Source organism: Armigeres subalbatus, chromosome 1 (genome assembly GCF_024139115.2).
Source record: "Armigeres subalbatus isolate Guangzhou_Male chromosome 1, GZ_Asu_2, whole genome shotgun sequence".
NCBI lineage: Eukaryota > Metazoa > Arthropoda > Insecta > Diptera > Culicidae > Armigeres > Armigeres subalbatus.
In genome coordinates this window covers 160,100,839-160,125,132 of record NC_085139.1, presented here as the reverse complement: position 1 = coordinate 160,125,132, position 24,294 = coordinate 160,100,839, and the positions used below count along the sequence as shown (strand labels likewise).

Genomic DNA, 24,294 nt, shown 5'->3' with positions numbered 1-24,294 from the left:
AGAATAGTTTGAAAGAGTTGATGTTACGAATATATGTTTGACATAAATGTTTGACGGTTTTACGAATGCAAAGATGGTATTTGTTTCTCATCTATCACTTTCAGGATGGGCGATACTAAATGAGCTACTGCCAGTGATGTTTTACTGATGTTTGAAAAACACTGCTCTGAAAAGCAAATAGCAAAACGAGAATATGTTTCCTCATTTGAGCCCTTCAAATTACCATTCTTCAATTCCATATGCTCCAACCCCGATTCCCTGATTGCATCACTGTAAATCGGAAGCAGTCCACCATAGTACACAGAATATGGGTGTATTAAAATCTATAATGAAATATATGCTCTTACTCAAACACACTGTATGCGTCGCTGAATGTACAATAATGGAGTTGTCGTCTTTGTCATCGTCGTCACCACCTATCGATGGCGCTGTCCCGGCGAGTGGGACGATTTTGCTCGGAATTGTTATGATTATTGGAATTGGGTGTATTCCGACTGAGGTGGCGCTGATGCCGATGGAACTGCTGATTATCCGAACGATAATCATCTGTCGCCGAAGGCCGGGGCACTCCCAGCTCACTGCAGTTGGATGCACCGCTGTCGATGTCAAAACAACTGCTGGCACTACTGCTGCTGCTGGAGCTGGAATTTCGTGACAATGGTTTTGATTTGAGTGGATTTAGTATGTCCATATGGAGAACATCCCGCTGCCTATCCGGTCGGCGTTGTTGTTGTTGTGGGTGCTGCTGTTGATGGATCGTCGAACAGCCGTCCTCTTCAGGCCCGTCCAGCACCGAGGTCGAAATGGTGTACGTTAGACGTTCGTCACTGTCGTCCTGTTCGAATGCGTATGAATAGCGATGTTGAGTAGAATTATGAGTGCTGATTCCGCTACCACCGTCGGTACACGCACCATGCTGAGGCGGATACTGCTGGTAATGATGGTGATGTCCGTGCAGATGCTGACCCCGCCGGACACGGCAATAATAGAGATGGAACAACCCGAATGAAATTAGCATACCGAATGTTGCCCCGACCACAATGAATAGACCGTAATGAGACCCGCCACTTGACATTGGTCGTACATCATTCCATTCTTGCGGTAGAATTTTTGACGACGTTTCCACGGACGTGGCCGGAATTTCTGCGTTACTGCTAGTCTTGTTGGCGGTTGTCGTCCCGGCTGGTAGCACCGACGAGTTGCTGGTATTCGGTACGTGCATAGAATGATGGAATGGTTTGAAGTTGGCATTTTTTAGCGACGCCATGTAGATGCTGTCGTAGATGGAAAATTTGCTCTTTCGGTGCAGACCACTGGCGGAGGAACCGTGACCAGCGTGACCGTAGCCAAAGTTGTTCCCCATCAGCAGACCTACGCTGTCAGTGTCAAAATTGTCGCGAAATTCATCATCGTGCAGTTGATCGTGGTTAAATTTTAATTTCATCTTCATATGATTTACATTCTTGCGAACTTTGACAATGTCGGTGGGTTTGAGATAGTTTTTGGCCACCGGAGGGATGGCAGTGGATGGTGCAACGTTTTGTTCAAAACTCCCCTCGTTAGAAGAAGCGCTGTCATTCGTTTGTTTAGTACTGTCCGGGCCCTGGCGGCGGGTGTTTTGATTGTTGATGGAGGCCACGTTTGTTGTTGTCCTTGCTCCGGTTGACATCGTCACCAAAGTCGGTTCTGTCGTCGCTGAAGTGGTCCATTTTTGTTCTACCGTACGTTCATATTTCGTTGCCATCATTGGGGTCAACGATGGCGTCAGGAGGGAAGATGAGAATCCGGCCCTCGGTGACTGTGTCGTTGTCGTCATCGTGGCCGTTGTTATTTCTACCAATTTGTCACTCGTGCTTGTGACTTGCTCCGGGCTGGGACTCGTTTCTGTTGCCATCGAATCAGCTTGAATTAAGCTATTTCTGTTGACTTTTTTGTTCGCTGCTGCAGGCTGTCGTCGGTCTTTTGCACCGGAATAGCTCTTATCACTCGCTTCGTCACGTTCCCTTCCAGTAACATTTACAATCGGTGTTATTGCCGTTAAATTGACGACTTTGTTTACAGTTGAACTATTCTCCAATTTATCTCGAATCTCTAGATTAGATCTCGGACTGGATTTAGCGGACTGATTTTTCTTCGCTTCTGCTTTCTTCACTTGCGAACTAATTTTGTCTTTCTTCAGAGCTCTCACTTTTTCTGTCTTGGTAGCTTTAATCGTCTCATTATGAAAATTAAGCTGCAGTTTCGTCTGTAATGTTGAGCTTAATTCCAACGGCACTGGTTTATCCACAGTTGTTAGATTTTGTGAGCTTTCTGCGCCAAAATTTACATTTAAATTTGCTCTCTCCTCGACGATAATGATAGCTTCGGTATTTGTTCCACCAGTTTCGTTATAATGATTCGTCGGGGACGGTGTCGGTTGTCGTGCGGACAGTGGGGCTGAGGTCGTTAAATTCTTTAATAAACTCTCCTTGATGATGGCGGAGCTGAGCTTATCATCCATCATGCCAATTCCAGCAGCCACCGTAGTGGAGGGAGTCGAAGCGCTACCGCTGGTGGTGGTGGTGCTCGAGATCGTTATCGCCGGAATCGTTTTACCATCCCCTAATGGTTGCTTCACGGTTGTTTGATCGCCTTTAAGACGATTTGGTGCGTTCAGGTTAATTAAATTTTCATTTTGGCACAGCGACTTGAATGAAGCGGTTTTCATCGCCATTTTCTTAGGCGTTCTTCGCGTACCGTCCCGCTGACAGCAAATAGGACGCCTGAACTCGGTCGTTAATCTTCCGAAAATATCAAACTCATTCCCACTGTCATCAAGACTGCTGTCAGGGTAGTCCCTATCGTCGAAAAGCATCTCATCGCGGCACGGTTTGACCCACTCGGCGATGCCAAGCAGGTCGGCACATTTAACCGGATTGTTCTCCAGCAGAAAGTCCCTGAGGTGCGGCGACGTTTTCACCACTGATTGACTCAATCCTTTCAGGTCGTTACGCCGCACGTTCAACACAGCCAATTCCGGCAGCGGCAGCTCCGGCAGATAAGCAATCCTATTACCAGCCAGGTTGAGAGTCTTTAAATTTTTCAGATTCCGGAACACGCCCGGCTGGAGCTCGTAAATTTCGTTATTCTGGAGATGGAGGTGCACTAAATTGGACGGGAGGCTTATCGGAATCCGAACCAATCGATTGCGGTCTAGGAACAGTGTGGATAATAGCTCCAACCGCCCGAGAGCGTCCTCTTCGATGTCGGCTATGAGATTATCGGAAAGAATCAACTGCTGTAGGAGGGGGTAGCTGTCCAAATCACCGCTCCGTATCACCTGCGAAAGGAAAAGAGAAAAGCAAAAAAGGGATTCAACAAAAACGTCAGCTATTTTTCCGCTTGATAGACATGGCAAGTGGGTTCTCTAATAAAGCAATGCGAAAAATTTCGAATTCCGATTCCCACCCCTTAAAGGGAAATTAATCCATAACAGCCAAATAATGTGAGTTGGAAATTCTCAAAAGATACCCCACGCTTGAAAATGTTTGCACTCTTGTTTCGTTGGCCCACGTGAAAAGCAACCAATTTCCACATCATCAGACATTTGGTTTGATGCCGACTGGTTGGTAGTGCCTGCGGTAGCTACCAGATGATAAAATTTGTTTTCCATGGAATTCCCCGAGGGCTGGCAGAATAAATCCTCGCTAATGGAAAATGATTGCAGTGATCCAAGGAAGGTGAGGTCAAGTCAGTTCAGTGTTTTTTTGCCGTCACGGTTTCCGTTTCGGAGTGAATTGGTGTCAAAACATGGTCGGACAATGCGACGTGATTTGTTGTCCGAAAAAGCGAGCGGTTGTGTGATCGAAAGTTGCAAATAACTCATGCGACTTTATGGCGCAAATGACAACCCTCTACATGAGGGTAAATTTTGAGTAAAATAAAATCTAAAATCCCCCCATCGATCGGTGATGGTCCTTTCTCGTAGTGTATTTTTAAATGAAATGAGAGAAAAAACACATAGGACGAATAGCAGTGTAGGATGATAATTTCCACTATTTTCATTTATTTACATGTATTTGCATTTTTAAATTATCTGAAAAACTATTTTCTGGAAAACCACTTTAAACTTTTTCTGGCAGTTACTGATTACAGATTCGACTTAGAGGTTCATCGCTTGGAATTTTTTTTAAACTGCGTTAAATTCATGTGTTATGTTCAAAAATAATGCCAATGAGTGTTTTTCAGAACATGGGGCTCTCAACGGGAACGATTTGTTGACGTATTGAAAATGCGCATCGTCATACGAGCAAATGGAGACGCATGGTGCATTATTGGTGAATCAACTTACCATGCCTAAACTTTTTTCACTTCTTTTATTGAATTAATTGTTGATTTAGTTTTCATTGCTAAAGTTGCTTAAGTAAAGTAAGACTTAGTTATGACTAATGCTGAATTCATTTTGGCCATCCAGCGAAATGTTTTCTTAAAGCATCAATGTAATTAAGCGCCTTCTAACCTCGACGTCCATGGTGAAAATTGGGATTAGATTATTGTTAACTATACCTAAACAGTGACACGTTCATATTCCGAGACGTGGAATGAATAATTTGGTTGAAAATCAAAAATATCGTTTTCTTATATTTTGTTATGCTGGTCCTTTAAGTTGTTTCTGTCGGAGTTGTGGATGAATGATTCGCTATTGCTGAGTGAGTGGGATTGGGTGGACTCTATGGATTGATCACAGTCCCGACACAATGGAGGCAGCAGGGACTATATTCAAGGGCTTAACGACCTCTCCCCACGGCCTCTGCGAATAAGAGGGCCTGCCTAGGACGTGGTGGGGCTTGGCAGCGAGCTCTGTTAAACTTCTACAAAAAGCTGCATGTGTCCGCAAGCAGGCCCTATCAAAGCGACCGCGTGCCGCTCAAAGTGCACAGGAGCCCGAGGCGTGCCATTTGGCACATCAGGATCAATGCCAGCAAGATCCTGATTATGGTATTCTGGCCGCGTGTTAACGGAACTTGTCTTAGATATCGTAATATTGTGAAAGCGTGGGCTGGCAGTCTGTCATTCTACTCTCTTAGTAGAGCCGGGTCTTGTAGCACGCTGTACAATCCTGGCAAAAAGCTTTGCCTGCCGAGTGGGAGTAGGATCAGATGCCCTTTCCTGACTTGCGCTGATCTGGCTCTGAACACGTAAGTGTCAACCCTTGCATGGCCTCCCTGCCATTGAGAATCATTAAAGGCGACTACTCCAGTAGGATTCGACGGCAGCCACAAGGGGGACCCAATTACAATGAGTGAAGCAAAACAAAATAATTCTTTTGACGATGCGTTAAGCATGGAGTTGGAGGTGATAAACCCCTTTGCCAAGGGGGGTTTAGTGAGGTCTCCTCCCAGGGAGGCGGAGAGCAGAGTGGCGGAGGCTGCAACTAGCAGCACCGGAGTCCCCCAGAAGTGACGGGGTATAGCCCTATCAGCACGCTTGGCGTACCACTACCCAGGATGCGGGTGGTCGCAGAGCAACCCGATAATATAATCGAGTTCGCGAACGCAAGGAACAACATCAGTAAGGAACTGAAACAGAACCTTCGGATGCTCCGTCAGGCTGTTCAAGTCACAAGACATGAACAGGATGCGTTTATCAGGCGAGTGATGGGAAGAGATCCCTGATAGCTGGTTAGTAGGGAAATACGGGCGGCCGAAAAGGCGCTGGGTCAGGACGTGCGAAGCGTCAGACACACCAAGACCTGTAAAATAATATTGGTTATTATGGTTATATTGGTTAAACGCGGAGCGCAGGCTAGTGGGACTATCTAAAGGAAACTGGCCCAAGAGGTCTTGGGTGACGACGCCGATGTGAGGTCGTTGGGGGCGGAAGTGACCCTCCAGTGCAAGCAACTGGACGAGGTCACGAACGCGGTCGACGTCGTCTCTGCCGTCAGAGACCAGTGCGGTACAGAGGTCGAGATGAACTCTGTACGCCTAAAAGGCGGTCCCTTTGGTATACAGGTAGCCTACCTTAGGTTACCGGTTGCGGAAGCCAAAAAGGTACGTGGTCAGTACGTCAGTAACTCCAGCCGCCTTCAGTGGGCAGTTGCTATCGGTTCTTACAGTTGGGACACAAGTCCTATAGCTGTAAGGGCCCAGACCGTAGCAACATGTGACGTCGTTATGATGAGGAAGGGCCCAAGGAGCCGATAAGGCACTGCAAAAAGAAAGTCTGTATCCACGTTATGGGTGGATCTTCGTGTCCCATCGGAGAGAAAAATAAGAATAAGCCGTGCAAGTAACACAGCTGAATCATATCCACTGGGCAACTGCCCTAATTGGATTAGGGTGTACCTCAAAAAAGCAGTATTTTTTATCTACTTTTTTTGTTTTAGATTTCTCGAAAAAGTCGTCTTCAGGTGACTTTTAGAGCTAAAAAAAAATTGCAACTTTTGATGGGTAAATATGCTCAATATCTTTTTCCGATAAAAAGTTATAATCGTTTTTTTGTCCAAACTACATTTTTTCCATAAGTTGATATCTCCGGTTAGGGCAGACCAAAAAAATATATTCAAACGGCATCTGAAAGAGAAATTAATATTCTTTATTATGTCAAAAAATTGGGGATATGTTATTTTTTTCATCTCAAGTTTCACCAATTTTACTAAAATCACGTTTTTTTTAAATAAATTGATATAACTCGACAACGGAAGAAGATACAGACGATATTCTTATAGGTCATCCATGAATAATAAAAAATGAAATGAGCAGATCATAAATATTGTTGCTTAAAAGCTACATAAAAAGTTAATATAGAAAAGTTGATTGGAAAAAGCTGCGCTACAACTTTGTAGAACATTTTATGTCAATATTCCGCAAAATAAAAAAAATAAAATTACACATTTTTATAAAATGGCCCACTCTATTTTTCGGTAGTTCTATAATAAGGGCCCAAGTATCCAGAACAATTTTGTAGAACAAATTTTGTTTCTTAAAAGTATGCTTCAGACCGAAAATGCATCTTTTCTCGTAAATCTTGCAATACGATGATAATGATAAAACTTATAAAAAGTGTTAAAGCTGTTGATTTTTTATTTTTCATTTCTCACAAATGTCATCTTCTGGGGCTTTTTAAAACGCGTGTTTTGCTATAAGTATATCATCTGTATCTCCTTCCGTTGTCGAGTTATATCAATTTATTTGAAAAAAAACTAACCGGAGATATCAACTTATGAAAAAAATGTAATTTTGACAGAAAAACGATTATAACTTTTGATCGGAAAAATTGAGCATATTTATCCATCAAAAGTTGCTTTTTGCCTTTCTCGTATACTAAGTATACGTAAAGGCTATATGATCGCTCCAAAAACAAACTTTTTATAGAAGGCCCAGAGACCCATAGTGTTATATACCGATCGACTCAGCTCGACGAATTGAGGTGATGTCTGTGTGTATGTGTGTGTGTGTGTGTGTGTGTGTGTGTGTGTGTGTGTGTGTGTGTGTGTGTGTGTGTGTATGTGTGTGTGTCTGTGCGCACCAACCCAAAAAAAATGTCACTCATGTTTTAGGTACTTATCCTCAACCGATTTACTCGCAACAAATTGCATTCGACGCAGGATACTCTACCATTGTTTCCTATTGAAAATTGGTCAGATCGGACTATGAGATCGGAAGTTATGGCCAAAATACCCTTTTTTTATAGAAAAATTGATTAAAAAATGTCACTCATTTTTCAGGCATTTATCCTTAACCGATTTGCTCGCAACAAGTTGTATTCGACGCAGAATCCTGTCCCATTGTTTCCTATTGAAAATTGGCCAGATCGGACTATGGGATCGAAAGTTATGGCCAAAATACTTTTTTTACGGAATAATCGCGTGAAAAAGTGTCACTCATTTTTCGGGCACTTATCCTTAACAGATTTACTCGCAACAAGTTGCATTCGACGCAGAAAAGTGTCTCATTGTTTCCTATTGAAAATTGGTCAGATCGGACTATGGGATCGGAAGTTATGGCCAAAATACTTTTTGCCTTTCTCGTATACTAAGTATACGTAAAGGCTATATGATCGCTCCAAAAACAAACTTTTTATAGAAGGCCCGGAGACCCATAGTGTTATATACCGATCGACTCAGCTCGACGAATTGAGGTGATGTCTGTGTGTATGTGTGTGTGTGTGTGTGTGTGTGTGTGTGTGTGTGTGTGTGTGTGTGTGTGTGTGTGTGTGTGTGTGTGTGTGTGCGTGTGTTTTTTTTTTTTTACAAGGGTTAAAGGCCATCAAAAATCTGCGCGACAGACACCTTGAGCATCCACACTATGCTCGAAGGCGAACAGGGATGGGCTCCTCCCGACCTGCTAAAAATGTGCCTCCCGGATAAAACCGGGTCCCTTATCCTCCTTGCCTCGATCCCCCCGGGACCACGGGATGCTGCGACTACTTCGGGGGGGGGCTGTGCTCATGCACTTCTTCTAAAATTCCGGCCCCTAGCTTTGGCTAGTTCGCCGACTGGCTTGCTGAGATCCACTGCTACGTTGTCTCGATCCCTCGGCGGTCGTACCGCAAACTTCCTCACTCGAATCCTCCTGACTTCCCCCGGCGTCGAGGGTGGTCCACCAGTTCCGGTGAAGGAAACTTCCGCACTGATGGTGCCCCGACTACCGGCGGCTATCGCAGGGGACGCTTTCGCGCATTGCGCCGTCTTCGTCTTCGGGTTGCAGAGGTGGTCCGACAGTTCCGGTTGTGGATGACGTCCGCACTGGCGGTGCCCTACATACCCGAAGCACTTCCTTCTTCTTTCTTCTTTCTTCAGCAGGTCGGCAATTCAAGTGCCGAGGTCGGTCCAACGATTCCGGTTGGCAGAAGACTTCCGGTTCGCTGGCGCCCCGACGACCCGAAACCAAACACTGCTCACTGTGCTGGATTTCGCTCCAAACCGACGCTTATTTGCTGGTCCCTTCTCCATTGACGCTGTAGCTCTGACAGTATTTGCGTCACGACTCTGCTTACTGCATTCCACGTACCCTCATCGCGACACATTCGCTCTGCGATGTTGTCCGCCCGTAGGGCAGGCATTCCTCTACGTACTTCCGCAAACCTTGGGCAATCGAATACCACGTGTTCTGGAGTCTCCTCTATGTTGATACACGCCGGGCAGGATGGCGATGACGCATGGCCACACCGATGCAGATAGTGACGGAAACAGCCATGTCCGGAAAGGAACTGTGTGAGGTAAAAGTTCACCTCTCCATGCTCCCTATACACCCACGTCGACACATTGGGGATGAGCCGGTGGGTCCACCTTCCATTATCCGCATTGTCCCACTCCTGCTGCCACTTCACCATAGAGTCCAGTCTCACCGTCTTCCTCACATTACTGGTATCTCTCCGTTGGTAACACTCGATATCCTCTGCTATGGTTATGCAGATTGGAATCATCCCTGCGATAACGCAAACTGCCTCCGAGGAAATGGTTCGGTACGCACTCGCGACTCGAACGGCCATTAGGCGAAACACGCTGTTCAACTTTCTGCGGTTACGTTTCGTCTTGAGCGCAGCTCCCCAGGCTGGAGCTCCGTACCTCAGTATCGAGAATGCTACTGCTGCCAGAAGACGTCTACTGCTGCTTTTAGGACCACCCACGTTCGGCATGATCCTTGCAAACGCACTGACCATTTTAGATGCCTTTTCGCAGGAATAGTATACATGGGTGTTGAAATTCAACCGGTCATCGATCATCACTCCTAGATGCCTCAAAGCCCGCACGGACGGTATGTTGTGCCCTCCTATGGTAAGCTGGATACGCTGGATCTCGCGGCAGTTGCTAACCAGCATCACTTCTGTTTTGTGGTGAGCAAGCTGCAGTTTGACTCCATTCATCCAGTTTTCAACTGCGTCGGTCGTCTCCGCCACCAGCATTTCTACCTCTTCCAGCGACTCTCCGGTTATCGTTAGAACGACATCATCCGCGAATCCGAAAATCTTCACGCCTTTGGGCAACTTCAGTTTTAGAACTCCGTTATACATAATGTTCCACAGCGTCGGGCCTAGAATGGAACCTTGCGGAACACCTGCGGTAACCCTAATCGACCTCTGCCCCGAATTCGTTTCGTAAACCAGGATCCGGTTCTGGAAGTAACTTTCAATGATTCTACACAAGTAGTCAGGAACCCGCATACCGTGCAGCGCTGCGGCGATAGCCTCCCAGCTGGCACTGTTAAAAGCGTTTTTGACGTCAATCGTTACTACAGCGCAGAATCGATTGCCGCGCCTCTTCTTCTTGGCCGCTTTCTCTTAAACTTCAATGACCATCCTGATTGCGTCCACCGTCGATCTGCCTTTTCGGAATCCGAACTGCATTTCCGATAAGCCGGTCTCGCCCTCAGTGAACTGCGTCAGCCGATTAAGGATAATCCTTTCCAGAAGCTTCCCCAGTGTATCCAGCAGGCATATGGGCCTATACGATGCTGGATTCCCCGGCGGTTTCCCTGGTTTCGGCAGCAGCACTAGTTTCTGGATCTTCCACCTATCCGGAAAGTTACCATCTGCTAGGCATTTCTGCAGCACCATCCTAAACAAATCTGGAAACGCCAGTATCGCAGTTTTTAGAGCCACGTTTGGAATTCCATCCGGACCCGGAGCTTTCTTCATCTTCAGACCTTTCGCCACTAATGACAGCTCGTCGTTGGAGACTTGCATACCTGCAATGGTTACTCCGTCTTCATCTACGTACGGTGTAGGTGGCCACATCGTAGAATCATGCTGCGGGAAGAGACCATCAACGATGATCTTCAGCTTGTCCGGACACATTTCCGCTGGCGTCGCTGGACCCCTGATCCTCGCTGTTACGACCCGATAAGCGTTGCCCCAAGGATCAGTGTCAGCTTCTCGGCACAACTCCTTGAAGCAGTTGGATTGGCTGACTTTAATCTCCCGTTTGAAGGCCGATCTAGCTTCACGGAAGATTATCTTACGCTCCTCTCTGACTGTTTCAGACCTTGCTCTCTGAAAGTGTCTTCTGGCTCTGAGACACGCAGCACGAAGGCTAGCAAGAGTATCGTTCCACCAGTAATTTAGCCGCCGGCTTTTCCTTGGCTCCAGTCTCCTTGGCATCGTCGCATCGCATGCCCTCTCAAGAGTTTCTGTCAGCTCGTCTGCATCGAGATTTGTAGCGCCGCTGTCCGCTCGGAGTGCTTCGATAAAAGATCTTTGTCGAAGTCCTTCGCCTTCCATTTTCGCCCGCTATTCCTAATCTCTCGCCGTACCGTCGGCATTCGTGTTCCAACACAATACCGGATCGCCTGATGATCACTATGTGTATAGTCCTCACTAACTCTCCAGTTCATGTTCCTCACCAGCGACGGACTGCAGAACGTGACGTCGATGATGGACTCCCTGCCATCTCTGCGAAATGTACTAACGGTACCTTCGTTGCACAGCCTGACGTCCAGCTTTGCCAACGACTCCAGCAAACTGTAACCTCTGGGGTTAGTCAGCCTGCATCCCCACTCCACTGCCCAAGCGTTGAAGTCGCCTCCTATGATTACCGGTTTTCGGCCGATCAGCTTCTCCGTGAGTGCGTTCAGCATCCGGTTATACTGTTCCAAAGTCCATCTTGGGGTGCGTAGCAGCTACACGAAGATCCCGTTGATTTTGGAGATAACGAAACCTTCGCTTGAGCTGTCTACCACTTCTTGAATAGGGAATTTGCCCATCACTTGGATAGCTGCAATCCCCGATGAATCCGCCACCCAGTTGCCGTTGTCAGGAGGGATCCGATACGGTTCAGCAATAATTGCCACGTCACACATTGCTTCTGTTGTCGACTGCCACAACAGTTGCTGTGCGGTGTCGCAATGATTGAGATTCAACTGGATGATCTCCATTAATCCCGGCCCGCCATCGCCTTCTTGTATGCAGGGCATTGGAAGCCACCCGTCGTATGGTCGTTTCCGTCCTCCAGTTTGCAGAGCAGGCATCTTGGTTGCTTCGTGCAGTCCCTAGCAACGTGTCCTTCTTCACCACATTTCCTACATAGACCGGATCTATCCGGGCCTTTGCAGTTTCGCGCCTGGTGGCCAAACGCCATGCATTTGAAGCATCGCTCCATCTGCTTGGTGACTCGTGGGGCGAATCTCAACGGGCACACCGACCATCCTACTTTTACCTTGCCCGCCTCCACCATTTGGTTGGCAGCCTCTGCTGGTAGTCGTATCGCTGCTACTTGTGTGCCACCGTACGCTCTCCTCAGTCGAACCGTCATTTGCACTTCCCCAGCTTGCATTGTGAGACCAGTGCATCCCTCAGTTCGTCTTCCGTCGTGATCTCGTCCAGGTCTCTGCACTCGACCACTGCTTCCTGCGTTAGAGCTCTTACGTTACCGTCACTGCCCAATGAATTGGCAATGAGCTCCCGGAAGGCCGAGCTCTTGATCGTGGGATCCTTCTTCAGCTCGAACAGCAACTCCCCTTCTGGGTACGCCTAGTTCTCACCACTTTCTCACCCAAGTCTTTTAGCTCCGGGTCCTCTCTCACTTTCTTCAGGATCGCTGCGTACGACGTTTTATCGCTCGCTTCTACGATCAGGGCATCACCTTTAACTCTCTCCCGAGGAGAACGACGTTTTTCTTGTTTCTTCTGTTCCTTCCTCTTTTCCACATTCTCCTTCTGCTGCTTCCTCTTCTCCCGCTGGTTTTCCACGGTCTGCCACTCACCATCCTTGACACGTTCCTTCAGAACGCTGGCAAAGTCTTGCACGTTCCGTTGCTTTTTCGTGCCTTCCTGCTCTCCAGGCGAATCCCTTCCTCGTTTTTCCGTGCGAGTGGTTCGGGGACTTTTGGGTGCCTGCTGTGTCTCAACTGCTGTATGCTCCGCCGCATCTTTCAGCACCTTTTCAGCTGCTTCGGCTTTCTTTTTCAGCGCGATCTGTTCATGTTCGGCTGCTTTTACGGCGGACTTAATGCTTGTCACTAGAAGCTTGATCTTCGTGTGAACATTGTGCTTGTCCTTTACGAAGTCATAAAGCTCGTTGACTCGCTTCCGCACCTCCATCAGGTTGGACCTCCCGAATTGTAGCTCCTCCTGAGTAGCACTACTCTCCGATTTTTGGGTGGACACCCTATTCCCGGATCCTAGCTCCTGTTGGCCTGCCTGGTACTCAGCAGTCTTGGCCGTACTACTGGTACTCGCTACTGCTGCCTGCGACATCACTGGAGATGTGTGTGTGTGTGTGTGTGTGTGTGTGTGTTTTTTTTTTTTTTTTCTTCCTAAACAATGGAGGGGGAATCTGCTCAACAGACATCCTGGGTTGACCAGGAAGTGCTGGGTTAGGGGCCACCTCCAATGAGGGAGGCAGGACTGCATCCCCGACCAGCTAAACCGTTTCCATTGCCGCCAAGCCCATCGTCCCTTCGGTACAACCAGAAAGTAATGCTTCAAAGGGGGACCAGTGCATAACGCACCCTCGAGGTTAGCTGCGTGTCCTTGCAGCATCGAACATCGTGACTCGCTTATTTAGAAGAACACCATGGTATCGTGCCAGCGCATTGCCGGCTTTCCAGGTGGCCTTACCACGCCCTATGTCCTCGGAAGGTGGGAAGGGTCGACTTCGCGCCTGCTTCCCTCTGCACGACTGGTATCAAGAATGATGATGCCACGTGCACCCCAAATTGACCTTTCTGCGATAGGGCCTATTCGCCAGCACACAGAGGGACTTGCCGACGCGGTGCCTACGCCTGCCCCAGCCTTGACGAGGACCCCTTTCCGTCCTCGGGCTCGGAACCCGCCCGGTTGACCGACGCCGCGAAAGCGACGATACCATGTTGTTCTTCACGCGGCCACTTGTTCGATAAAAGGATCGAGTTCGACCACAGGGCACCGGTATGACCCATGATGCCGACTCCGAACCCTTGGACCACCTCTTATTTGCGCCTGAACTAGCCATTCCTCGAGTCCACGCGCCACCTTCTGTGTAGTTCCGAGACGATTTGGACGATAGCCGATAAAACGGCGTTCCAGCCAACTTCATCTTTACACATCCTCCGGACTAGGTTGTCCGGGGTAGTGTCCAGACCACATGTGGCAAGCATGTGGTCACGCATTGTGCGAAAACGCGGGCACACGAACAACACGTGTTCCGCCGTTTCCTCTAAACCAACGCACACCGGACACTCGGGCGAGGCCGAGTGTCCGAACCGATGTAGGTACTGTCTGAAGCAACCATGGCCTGTAAGGACCTGGGTCAGGTGGAAAGTGATTTCCCCATGGCGCCTCTTGACCCACGTACCTATCTCCGGTATCAACCTATGTGTCCATCTACCCTTAGTGGAACTGTCCCACGCACGCTGCCATTTGACCATTGAGGCCAACCTGACAGTCCTGCGGATGCCTCTCGTGCCGCGCATTTCAAAGCACTCTATGTCTTCACCGATAACGATGTCAATAGGCATCATACCGGTGATGACGCAGAGTGCATCGTGCGACACGGTACGGTACGCGCTCGCAACTCTTAGGCACATGAGCCTATACGTACTTTCTAACTTCGTTCTGTAGCAGTTAATACGCAGGGCCGTGCCCCAAGCTGGCCCCCATACCTCAGTATGGACAGAGCAACGCTAGCCAGAAGCTTGCGCTTGCTGGCATAAACCGCAGAGCTATTGGACATCATCCGGGACAATGCCACTATAGCTGTGGAGGCACGCTTGCAGGCGTAATTGACGTGGCTACCAAAGGTGAGCTTATCGTCGATTATTACTCCCAAGAGTTTGATTGAGCGTTCAGAGGTGATCGTGCAGTTGCCTGCCCTTATCACCGCTTGCTGCTCCGACTTTCGGTTGTTAACAACAACCACCTCAGTCTTGTGGTGAGCCAGTTCTAACTCATCCACTCCTCCACAATTGCGATCGAGTGGGCTGCAGTCAACTCCACCTCTTCGATCGATTCGCCGTAGACCTCCAGCGTAATATCGTCAGCGAAGCCGACGATTACCACGCCCACCGGGAACTTCAACCTCAAGACACCGTCATACATGACGTTCCATAACACCGGACCCAGTATGGAACCTTGCGGAACCCCTGAGGTTATGTCAACGCACTTCCGACCCGCCTCCGTGTCGTATACCAGTACTCGATTCTGGAAGTAGCTTCCGAGAATCTTGTACAGGTACTCAGGAATTCCAAGACGCAGGAGCGGATCTGCAATAGCTGCCCAACTGGCACTATTGAAAGCATTCCTCACGTCGAGAGTCACTACTGCACAATAGCGAAGTCCCCTTCTCTTACGCTGGATACTGGATAGCTATCTCCGCGGATTTGGTAACCGACAAGATAGCGTCTACGGTCGACTTACCCTTTCGGAAGCCAAACTGGTTACTCGATAGACCATCCGCACCCTCCGTGCGTATCAACAACCTGTTGAGGATGATCTTCTCGAGCACCTTCCCCGCCGTATCAGGCAGGCATATTGGTCTATATGCCGACGGATTCCCCGGTGGTTTTCCCGCCTTTGGCAATAGGACCAAGCTCTGCCTTTTCCATGCTTCAGGGAAGACTCCTTCGTCCAGGCATCTCTGCATGACAGATCTGAACATCTCGGGAGCCTCGGCAATGGCCGCTTTAATGGCCAGGTTCGGAATACCATCCGGTCCTGGCGCCTTACCTACACTAAGGGACTGTGCAATCCCCGCAAGTTCCGCCACAGTTACTCTTCCCTCGTCGGCCACCCTGGCTCCTGGCAGCTCCACGAAGGGAGGCCAGGGGCTTGGGTCGTGACGTGGGAAGAGCCCCTGATGATCCTCTCCAGCATCTCTGGAGACCGCTCTGTAGGGCCATCGCCCCACGTGTCTTGGCCATTACGACCCTATAGGCGTCAACCCATGGATTCACGTTGGCTCTTTGACACAGGCCCTCGAAGCAGGCTTTTTGCTTGATCTAATCTCAGTCTTCAGAGCGGCTCTAGCAGCCACGAACGCCACCCGTCGTTCAACACGCTCCTCTTCTGTGCGTGCTCGCTGCATCCGCCTCCTTGCCCGTAGGCAGGCGCGGCGCAGGTTCGCAATTGCTTGAGTCCACCAGTAAGCCGGTGGTCTCCCATTCCTAGGGTGGACTTTCCTGAGCATGGTGGCATCGCATGCACGCGAGAGTACTGTTACCAGCTGCTCGCCACTCAGACCGAGAGTATTGTGCTCGCGGCGGAGCGCTTCCTTAAACACCTCGTCGTCGAAGTATGATGTCTTCCACATACGAGGACTAGGCCTCGCCCCTTCTTCCGTCCGCTGAATGCTGGTCGTATAGTCGATACTGTAGCGAACCGCCAGGTGGTCGCTGTGAGTGTAGCCATCATCTACCCTCCAGTTCGAACTACTCGTTTGGCCAGGGCTCCAGAACGTAACGTCGATAATCGACTCGGCACCGTTCCAGCTGTAGGTATTTTTGGTACCGACATTAGCCAAGTCCACATCCAACATGGCCAGTGATTCCAGCAGGATCTGCCCCGTTGATTCGTGGATCGGCTTCCCCATTCCACGGCCCAAGCGTTGAAGTCCCCGCTATCACCACCGGCCTACGCCCCATCAAGTTAGCCTTCAAACAATCTAGCATTCGACCGAACTGCTCGATCGACCATCGAGGAGGCGCATAGCAGCTGCAGAAGAAGACCCTGTTGATTTTGGCAATGACGAAGCCCTCGTGTGTCGAAGACACCAACTCTTGAACTGGGTATTTCCCGTTGTCCATATCGCCGCCATTTGAGACCCATCGGTGACCCAATTACCGTTCCTGGCGGGTACCCGGTAAGGATCTGCTATGATGGCGATATCCGTCCCCATTCAGCAACTGTCTGACACAGCAGTTGCTGGGCTGCATCACAGTGGTTCAGGTTTAGCTGCGTTACCTGCACTGTGATTTTGCAGCACGCTTAAACGCCGGGCACTTCGAACCCCCATGGGGTGCTTGCTGTTCGCAGCTTTGCTGGAACAGATCAAACAGTTGGGAGGGTTCGTGCAGCATTGTGCCTTATGTCCTCCCAATCCGCAGCGTCGACAGAGCTTGCTTCTGTCAGGGCCTTTGCAGTCCCATTGCTTGTGCCCCGGTTCCAGGCACTTGAAGCAAACTTCGGGTTGCTCGTATATGCCCACAGGGCATACCGACCACCCCACCTTGACGCTCCCTAACTTGACTACCTTGGAGGCGTCAGCTGCAGGTAGCCGAACCAATGCTACCTGTGTCCCTGCTGGACCTTTCCGTAGCCGAACGGCTGCGGTGGACGCCTCCACTTCACACTGTCGCCGCAGTGCCGTGACGAGCTCTTCGACTTCGGTGATCTCGTCCAGGTCTTTAACCCTTAGATTCACCTCCGTCGTGAGTGCCCTCACCTTGACCGTCTCGCCTAGGACTTCCTCCGCCAACTTCTTGTAGGCGGCGCCCTTTTGCAAGACGCCCCGCTTTAGCTCGAGGATCATCTCGCCCGTCCGGGTACGTCTTATTCGACGTACGTCGGCGCCGAGTTCACCGAGCTTGACGTCACTCCTCATCGCCTTCAAGACGTCCGAGTACTTAGCCTCGTCCGTTTTGATGACTAGGGCATCGCCCCTGGAGCGATTGGCGCCTACCCTAGACTTTCTGCTACCCTCATTCGCCTGGGCCTTCATTTCGGCCCTTGACGTCTTCGGTTTCTTCTTATTCTTGACCAGGGTCCAGGAGGCGTCATCCCCCTCTATTTCCCTGGTCTGGGGCGGCTGAGAGCTCTCAGCCTGCCGTAACCCCTTACCACCGTCTTGCCTGAGTGGACGGACCTTTCCAGGTCCTTCCTCCCCCGGTTTTGGAGGTACCTGGCCGGGGTTCGGCTTCCCAGCCCCACTACCCTTGTTCGGGGTAGTAACCTCCGCGTTTTGGGGCGGCCCCCAGGAGCTCATCCCCTGGAGACTGTCTCCCTGTTTTTGTGTCTGCTCCGTTGGAGCAGCCACCGACGTGCCCGCGAATACTTGAGCCTCGGTCTGGGCAGACTTTGGCACCACCGTTTTCGCTGGCACGTCCTCGGTCGATTTGACCTTGCCCAAATCCGCGAATTCTTGGGCCTCAGTCTGGGTAGACCTTGACTCCATGGATTTCACGGGTTCGCACTTGGCCATCCTGACCGCCTTTTCCAGCTTGGCGTCCAACATCGACTTTCGAAGTTTCTGCAAGCTCCTCTTGAGGTCCTTACTGATATTATGCTTCGATGACGCAAAGTCGATGATGGCGTCCAGCTGTACCGTCGCCACCTCGAAGGCCGAAAGCCCATCGCGTTTGCGGTTCATCGCCTCCACAAGCCCTGGCCGTCAGTAACCTCTACCGGCGTTTTTTAGCCGAGATGAAGGTTGAGTGACCCACGCTGGCGCTGCGCACTGAGCTGCCGACTATTGCCTCTGGCCTCCTAGGCGGAGACCTGAACAACCCACCTCTTGCGAAGGGGTTGTCCCCTACACTACTACCACTAGTTGAAGAATTGCCTTGGTTTTCCATTTTGGTCCCACGAGTTGCTCGGGAAAAGAGGTCCACCACGCCAGAGCCCAGCATGACGCGGTAAGGGACAATTACTGTGGAGGGTGCCCAGGTACCCCACAGGCTCCGTTAAAGGCCTAGCTTATTATTTCACCCCCCTGGCCATGCATCCCCTCGGCACGGGTCGCTTGACGCCTTGGGATTAGGGGTTAGGGACAATGGTCCCGGTCTGACTCGCAGTGGCCATGGGGAGGGGTCGTCAAGCCCTTGGACAAAGTCCCTGCTGCCCTGGTGTGTGTGTGTGTGTGTGTGTGTGTGTGTGTGTGTGTGTGTGTGTGTGTGTGTGTGTGTGTGTGTGTGTGTGTGTGTGTGTGTGTGTGTGTGTGTGTGTGTGTATATATGTGTGTGCGTCTGTGCGCACCCACCCAAAAAAAATGTCACTCATTTTTCAGGTACTTATCCTTGTTGCATTCGACGCAGGACATTCTGCCATTGTTTCCTATTGAAAATTGGTCAGATCAGACTATGGGCTCGGAAGTTATGACCAAAATACCATTTTTTTTACAGAATAAAATGTCACTCATTTTTCAGGTACTTATCCTTAACCGATTTGCTCGCAACAAGTTGCATTCGACGCAATTTGAAAATTGGTCAGATCGAACTATGGGCTCGGAAGTTATGGCCAAAATACCACATTTTTATAGAAAAATTGAGTAAAAAAATGTCACTCATTTTTCAGGCACTTATCCTTAACCGATTTACTCGCAACAAGTTGCATTCGACGCAGAATACTCTCCCATTGTTTCCTATTGAAAATTGGCCAGATCGGACTATGGGTTCAAGAGTAATGGCCAAAATACTATTTTTATAATGCACGAGAAAGGCACCATCACCGCTAGGTGGATTAATCAGGGTTTTTTAGCTCTAAAAGTCACCTGAAGACGACTTTTTCGAGAAATCTAAAAAAAAAAAAGTAGATCAAAAATACTGTTTTTTTAGGTACACCCTAATCTAATTAGGTAAAATTGCTCTAAATCAGCCAACTTAAGAGCAACAGAAAAAGTTTTTTTTAGCAAAATTGATTGGAATAAGCTACGCTACAACTTTGTAGAACATAACATGTCAATATTCCAAGAAATAAAAAAAATATTTTCTAATTTTTTTTTATATGATGGGCCACCCTATTTTTTGGTAGAACCATAATGATGGCCTTACTATTTCGAACAATTTTGTAGAACAACAGTTTTTTTTCTAAAAAATATAGTTTAGGCGTAAAATGCATCTTTTCGCGTAAATCTGTATCCTGGACCATAGTGCAATGGTGTGTTCTATTGTAGCTGTTATGCCGCACCAAGGTGGCCATTAAAACAGTTCAACCAGATGATCGATAGGCTACCGTCTGACCTAGTGGGTTGTAAGCCGGTTGTCAGAGCAGGAGATTTTAACGCTTGAGCAGTGGAGTGGGGCAGCCGCTGCACTAATTGAAGGGGTCAAGCATTACTAGAGGCGCTTGCGAAGCTCGGCGCAGTACTAGTCAATGATGGTTTCGCTAGCACGTTCAGAAGGAACGGGGTCGAGTCATGGATTGACGTATCGTTTGAGGATTGTGGTTTGTGGAGAGTGGAAGAAGATTACACCCATAGTGATAATCTAGCAATTTGCTTTAAGATCAACTATGGCGTGCAACATACGGGGTTCGGGGATCCCTGTCAGGTCCGGGGTGAGAACCAATCAGTTCGACAGCGAAGTTTTCACCGCGGCCCTGGGATTGGAAGTCAACACTGAAGGTCTAATGGGAGATGCGTTGGTAGCTGTCCTATCACGTGTCCCGAGCCACAAGTCCCTGGCCTCCTGCACCGCAAGGCAATATGGGTGCGGCCGAAATGGTGGCTCCGGTGACGAACGAAGAGTTACTCGTGGTGGCCAAATCCCTGGTAACGAACAAAGCTCCAGGGCCTGATGGAGTTCTGAACAGCGCTCTCAAGGCAGCAATCATAGCGAATCCGAACATGTTCAGGCTAGCTATGCAGAGGTGCCTAGATGAGTGTCCCGAATGATGGAAAAGGCAGAAATTAGTTTGCCGAAGGCCGGGATGCCGCCGGGCAACCCATCTGTCTTATAGACACGACGAGGAAGTTGCTAGAGAGGATCATCCTCAACAGGCTCAGAGGGTACGAACGGCCTGTCAAGCAATCAGATCGGTTTTCGCGAAGGTAAGTCCACGTCGGACGCTATTAACTTGGTGGTAAAGACCGCCGAGATAGCGATCCACCAGAAAATTCGACACTGTGCGTTAGTGACACTTGATGTGAAGAACGCATTCAACAGCGCAAGCTGGGATGCCATTGCGCTCTGGTTACACCGGCCTAGCCTGCCGGTGGGCCTGTACCGGATTTTGGGAAGCTATTTCCAGAACCGTGTACTATTATACGAGACCGATGCCGGTCAAAGAAGCGTTCCTATTACCGCAGGAGTTTCGCAAGGTTCAATACTGTGCCCGGTATTATGGAACCATATGTATGACGGGGTTCTGAAGCTAAAGTTCTCTCCTGACGTAACCTTGGAGGTCTACGGGGAGTCAATGCTCGAGGTAGAACTGACCGCAGCACACGCGATCAGCACGGTGGGGGATTGGATAAGCGCTAGAGGCCTCGCTCAACATAAGACGGAGGTGGTTATCGTCAGCAACCGCAAGTCGGTTCGCGATCTCATCAAAGCGGAGTTTGAAGCTCCTTGGGGTCGTAGTAGACGACAAGCTGCCTTCGCCAGCCATGTCGACTATGCGTGCAAGAGGGCTTCAACTGCTGTTGCGGCATTATTGAGGATGATGTCCAACAGTTAAGGCGTTGCCGTATCTATTCTTAGGTACGGCGGGCCGTCCTTAACCAGTAATCCGTTGCCGGTTTTCAGAGTGACCACCCTGACAACACCATCATCACCAGGGTGAAGTTGATGAATCCTAGCCATCTTCCATCGCAGAAGGGGTTGATTATCATCGTGAATTACGACAAGCTTCCCTACCTCAACTTCTACTGGTGGTTTCCATCGTTTCATCTTTCATCTTTCCAACTTGCATTTGCGATAAATAATTCCTCTTCAATTTTCTCCAAAAGTGTTGTAATTTTTGTTGAACGACTTGCCACTGCCTTAGCCGATTTACGTAGCTGGCAAGTCACCCATAAATTGTTGGACTGCGGAAGATTTAGACCGATAGCATCTTAGGCAGTTATGGACCAGTTGCCGAGCAAGGCTCCTTCCTCCCAATAGCCAGTATTTTAGCCTCACGGTTGCTAGCAACAATTGAGGACCTGCGTGCAACAGTCTTTCATGGTCAGATTGAAGAAGTTTTCTAGTGAAAGTGTGTCGACCAGGAAGAATTCCTATCTTCAAGGTCCTCAGAATAGTTTAGTCTTTCTCCAATACACAAAAGACCATCTTCCTTGGCAATAAATGGGTGAAACCATCTAAGCAACGATTTAAGTGGAAGTGTGGATCCCTTGATCAAAGCTTTCCATTCCTCCGGAAACGATTCCATTTGGACTCTGCGTATTAGTTCTTGTTTAGCTCTTTTCTTTTCGGCCGTGGTTAGAAACTCTGTATTCCATCTTCTATGTCTTGTTAGCTTAAGTAGATCCATCATCCTCAACCAGTACGCAGTACGACGGACCAATTCTAGGGCACAATTATAAGATTACAAATCAATATACTTCTAGTACAAAAACTTTAGCGTATCAGCAAATACGTATTTTGTTTCCTACTTGAATATTTTGAAATAGGATTACATACGGAAACTGCTCCTTGAATTCATACTACGGAGACGAGCCAGCCTCGGGCTGAAAGTCTCCTTAATAAAGTCAATAAAAAAAAATCATACTATGTATCCAAATCAATAACATTCGAAACCAAAGAATTGCAGCGCGATTGGTATATAACACTATGGGTCTCCGGGCCTCCTATAAAAAGTTCATTTTTGGAGCGAACATATAGCCTTTACGTATACTTTGTATACGAGAAAGGCAAAACGATACAAATTGATCCAAATTGTCCGTTTTGCGAATGTTATTGATACAGGAGCATGTTATTAATAAGCTTAATGGAACAAATACCCTATATAGTGGAAGAATGGTTGTAAACTTATAATTTAGATACTTGTCTAGTAGAACGTCTTCATATTTCAAAGACGAGTTTTTATACTATTGCATTTACTTTCACTACTTAAAAAGTGATAAATTGTAGGAATTGAATGGAATAGTACTATATCGTTTTGTGGCACTTCTATCCTGTTGATGCTTCTGCTTTGCGCAACGTTAAAAAACGTACGAAACCCTCGGTTGAAGCTACATAATGGTGTAATGATAAAAGATTAAAGGTCTTCTTTTATGTGTTTCACACAAAAGATAATCATAAAAAGGTCGATAAACAATATTTTCCTAGGATTAGCCAAGATACATAATCTCAAAGTAAATGGCATATTGGACCTTCCCATCAGAGGACACCATCTGCGTTGTAGGAAATATTCCTTTTAATGAAAGGCAATTAGTCGCCGTGGCTTCCCAAGTAAACAAGAAAGCAACAATTATTGAGGCTGAAAAGCTGTTAAATCTCATCCGACACGATGTTTCTCAGCCGCATTCATTAAATTATCCGCACACCGCGTTATTGCTCTCGGTCCTTATACCTCCTCGGGGGGAGGGGATTTTCCTTTCAATTTGTCTCCGCGTGGTGCCCATGCCGACAGTCAACCCACAATTGTGGAACCTTTGTGGTTTTCTCGTTTTCTTGCCCATCGGCGCGTCATAACTGGAAGCACCAGCAGTCATCTGACTTGAAGATGTAAGAACAATGTGGTTTTATTGTGTTGATATTTCAACCGATTTTGTTTTGTTTTTCCAATTATTATCCTCAGGGGATCGCTAAATGCAAAGTTACTGTACTGCCAAGGCACCAACTGCGACTTACAATCGGCAGCAAACCAAAAATGGCAAATGGGTGGATCACGTGGAGCGGCGCAGCGTGCTTTTCCGCTGTTTAATAATGCCGTAAAACGCTTGAATACGTAATAGACTACATTTGCTGGACTGTATGGCTGAAAGGGGGTTTGGCACGGGCGGTGAAGCCAGCGGATGGGTGAAGGCGAAAGGATACAGGAAGGAAGCTACAGGATGGAAATTGGCATTGACGTTTGTGAGCGTTTGCTCTGCCGTCGTCGCTGTTGAAGGTGTTCGGTAAGGGCGTGTTACAGGTGAGCAATTTACGATTGTATTCATGTCTGACATCTTTTGAATGCGTTTGAAATGATTTAAGTCCTAGGTCACATGAATCTTCGTAACGAAGTGTTATCTGAGAATGGAAAATTGTTTCTTGGAATGGTGAATGTTCGTTTCTAGAAGAATGTGAAACGTTTTCTCATTCGTAACACAATTGTTGTTAAACAATTGTATTCCGTAATACTTATTGATACAATTTATGCGATTATGCTAAAAACACACGCATGCACAAACACATGAGTATGTAAACATTACAATTATTTACTAAAACCCTGGCCATACCCATCGACCAGTACTTCACCGATCTTATCTGAATCTAATATATCAAAATTTTTATATTAAAACATATGTTTGAAAAAAAAACGATGTACCATTGAAGTTAGAGGAGTCTCAACTAATCAATCTGCGAATCTTCAGTACTGCCATTCAAAGCTACTTGGTTAATATGCTATTCAAAACTACTTGGAGACTATGAATATCGGCTTTCATCCGACGGCAACCGTAGTGTTTTTCAGACGCAGCCTCTGATGCTGAAGTAAAAGATAGCATACTCATCATAAACGACAAAATAAACGGAGTGAG

At 48.2% G+C, this 24,294-nt stretch overlaps 1 protein-coding gene across 2 annotated transcripts in view; it reads right to left on the bottom strand.

Annotated features, from left to right (window-relative positions):
• Positions 1–233: 233 nt before the first annotated feature.
• The window catches only part of LOC134207921 (uncharacterized), a 240,474-nt gene continuing 216,413 nt past the window's right edge, over positions 234–24,294 (bottom strand). For both annotated transcript variants that reach the window (XM_062683995.1, XM_062684004.1), the window contains exon 4: positions 234–3,319. In XM_062683995.1, coding sequence (XP_062539979.1) covers positions 410–3,319 — 2,910 coding nt within the window. In that variant the 3' untranslated portion in view covers positions 234–409. The remainder of the gene's footprint in view (positions 3,320–24,294) is intronic.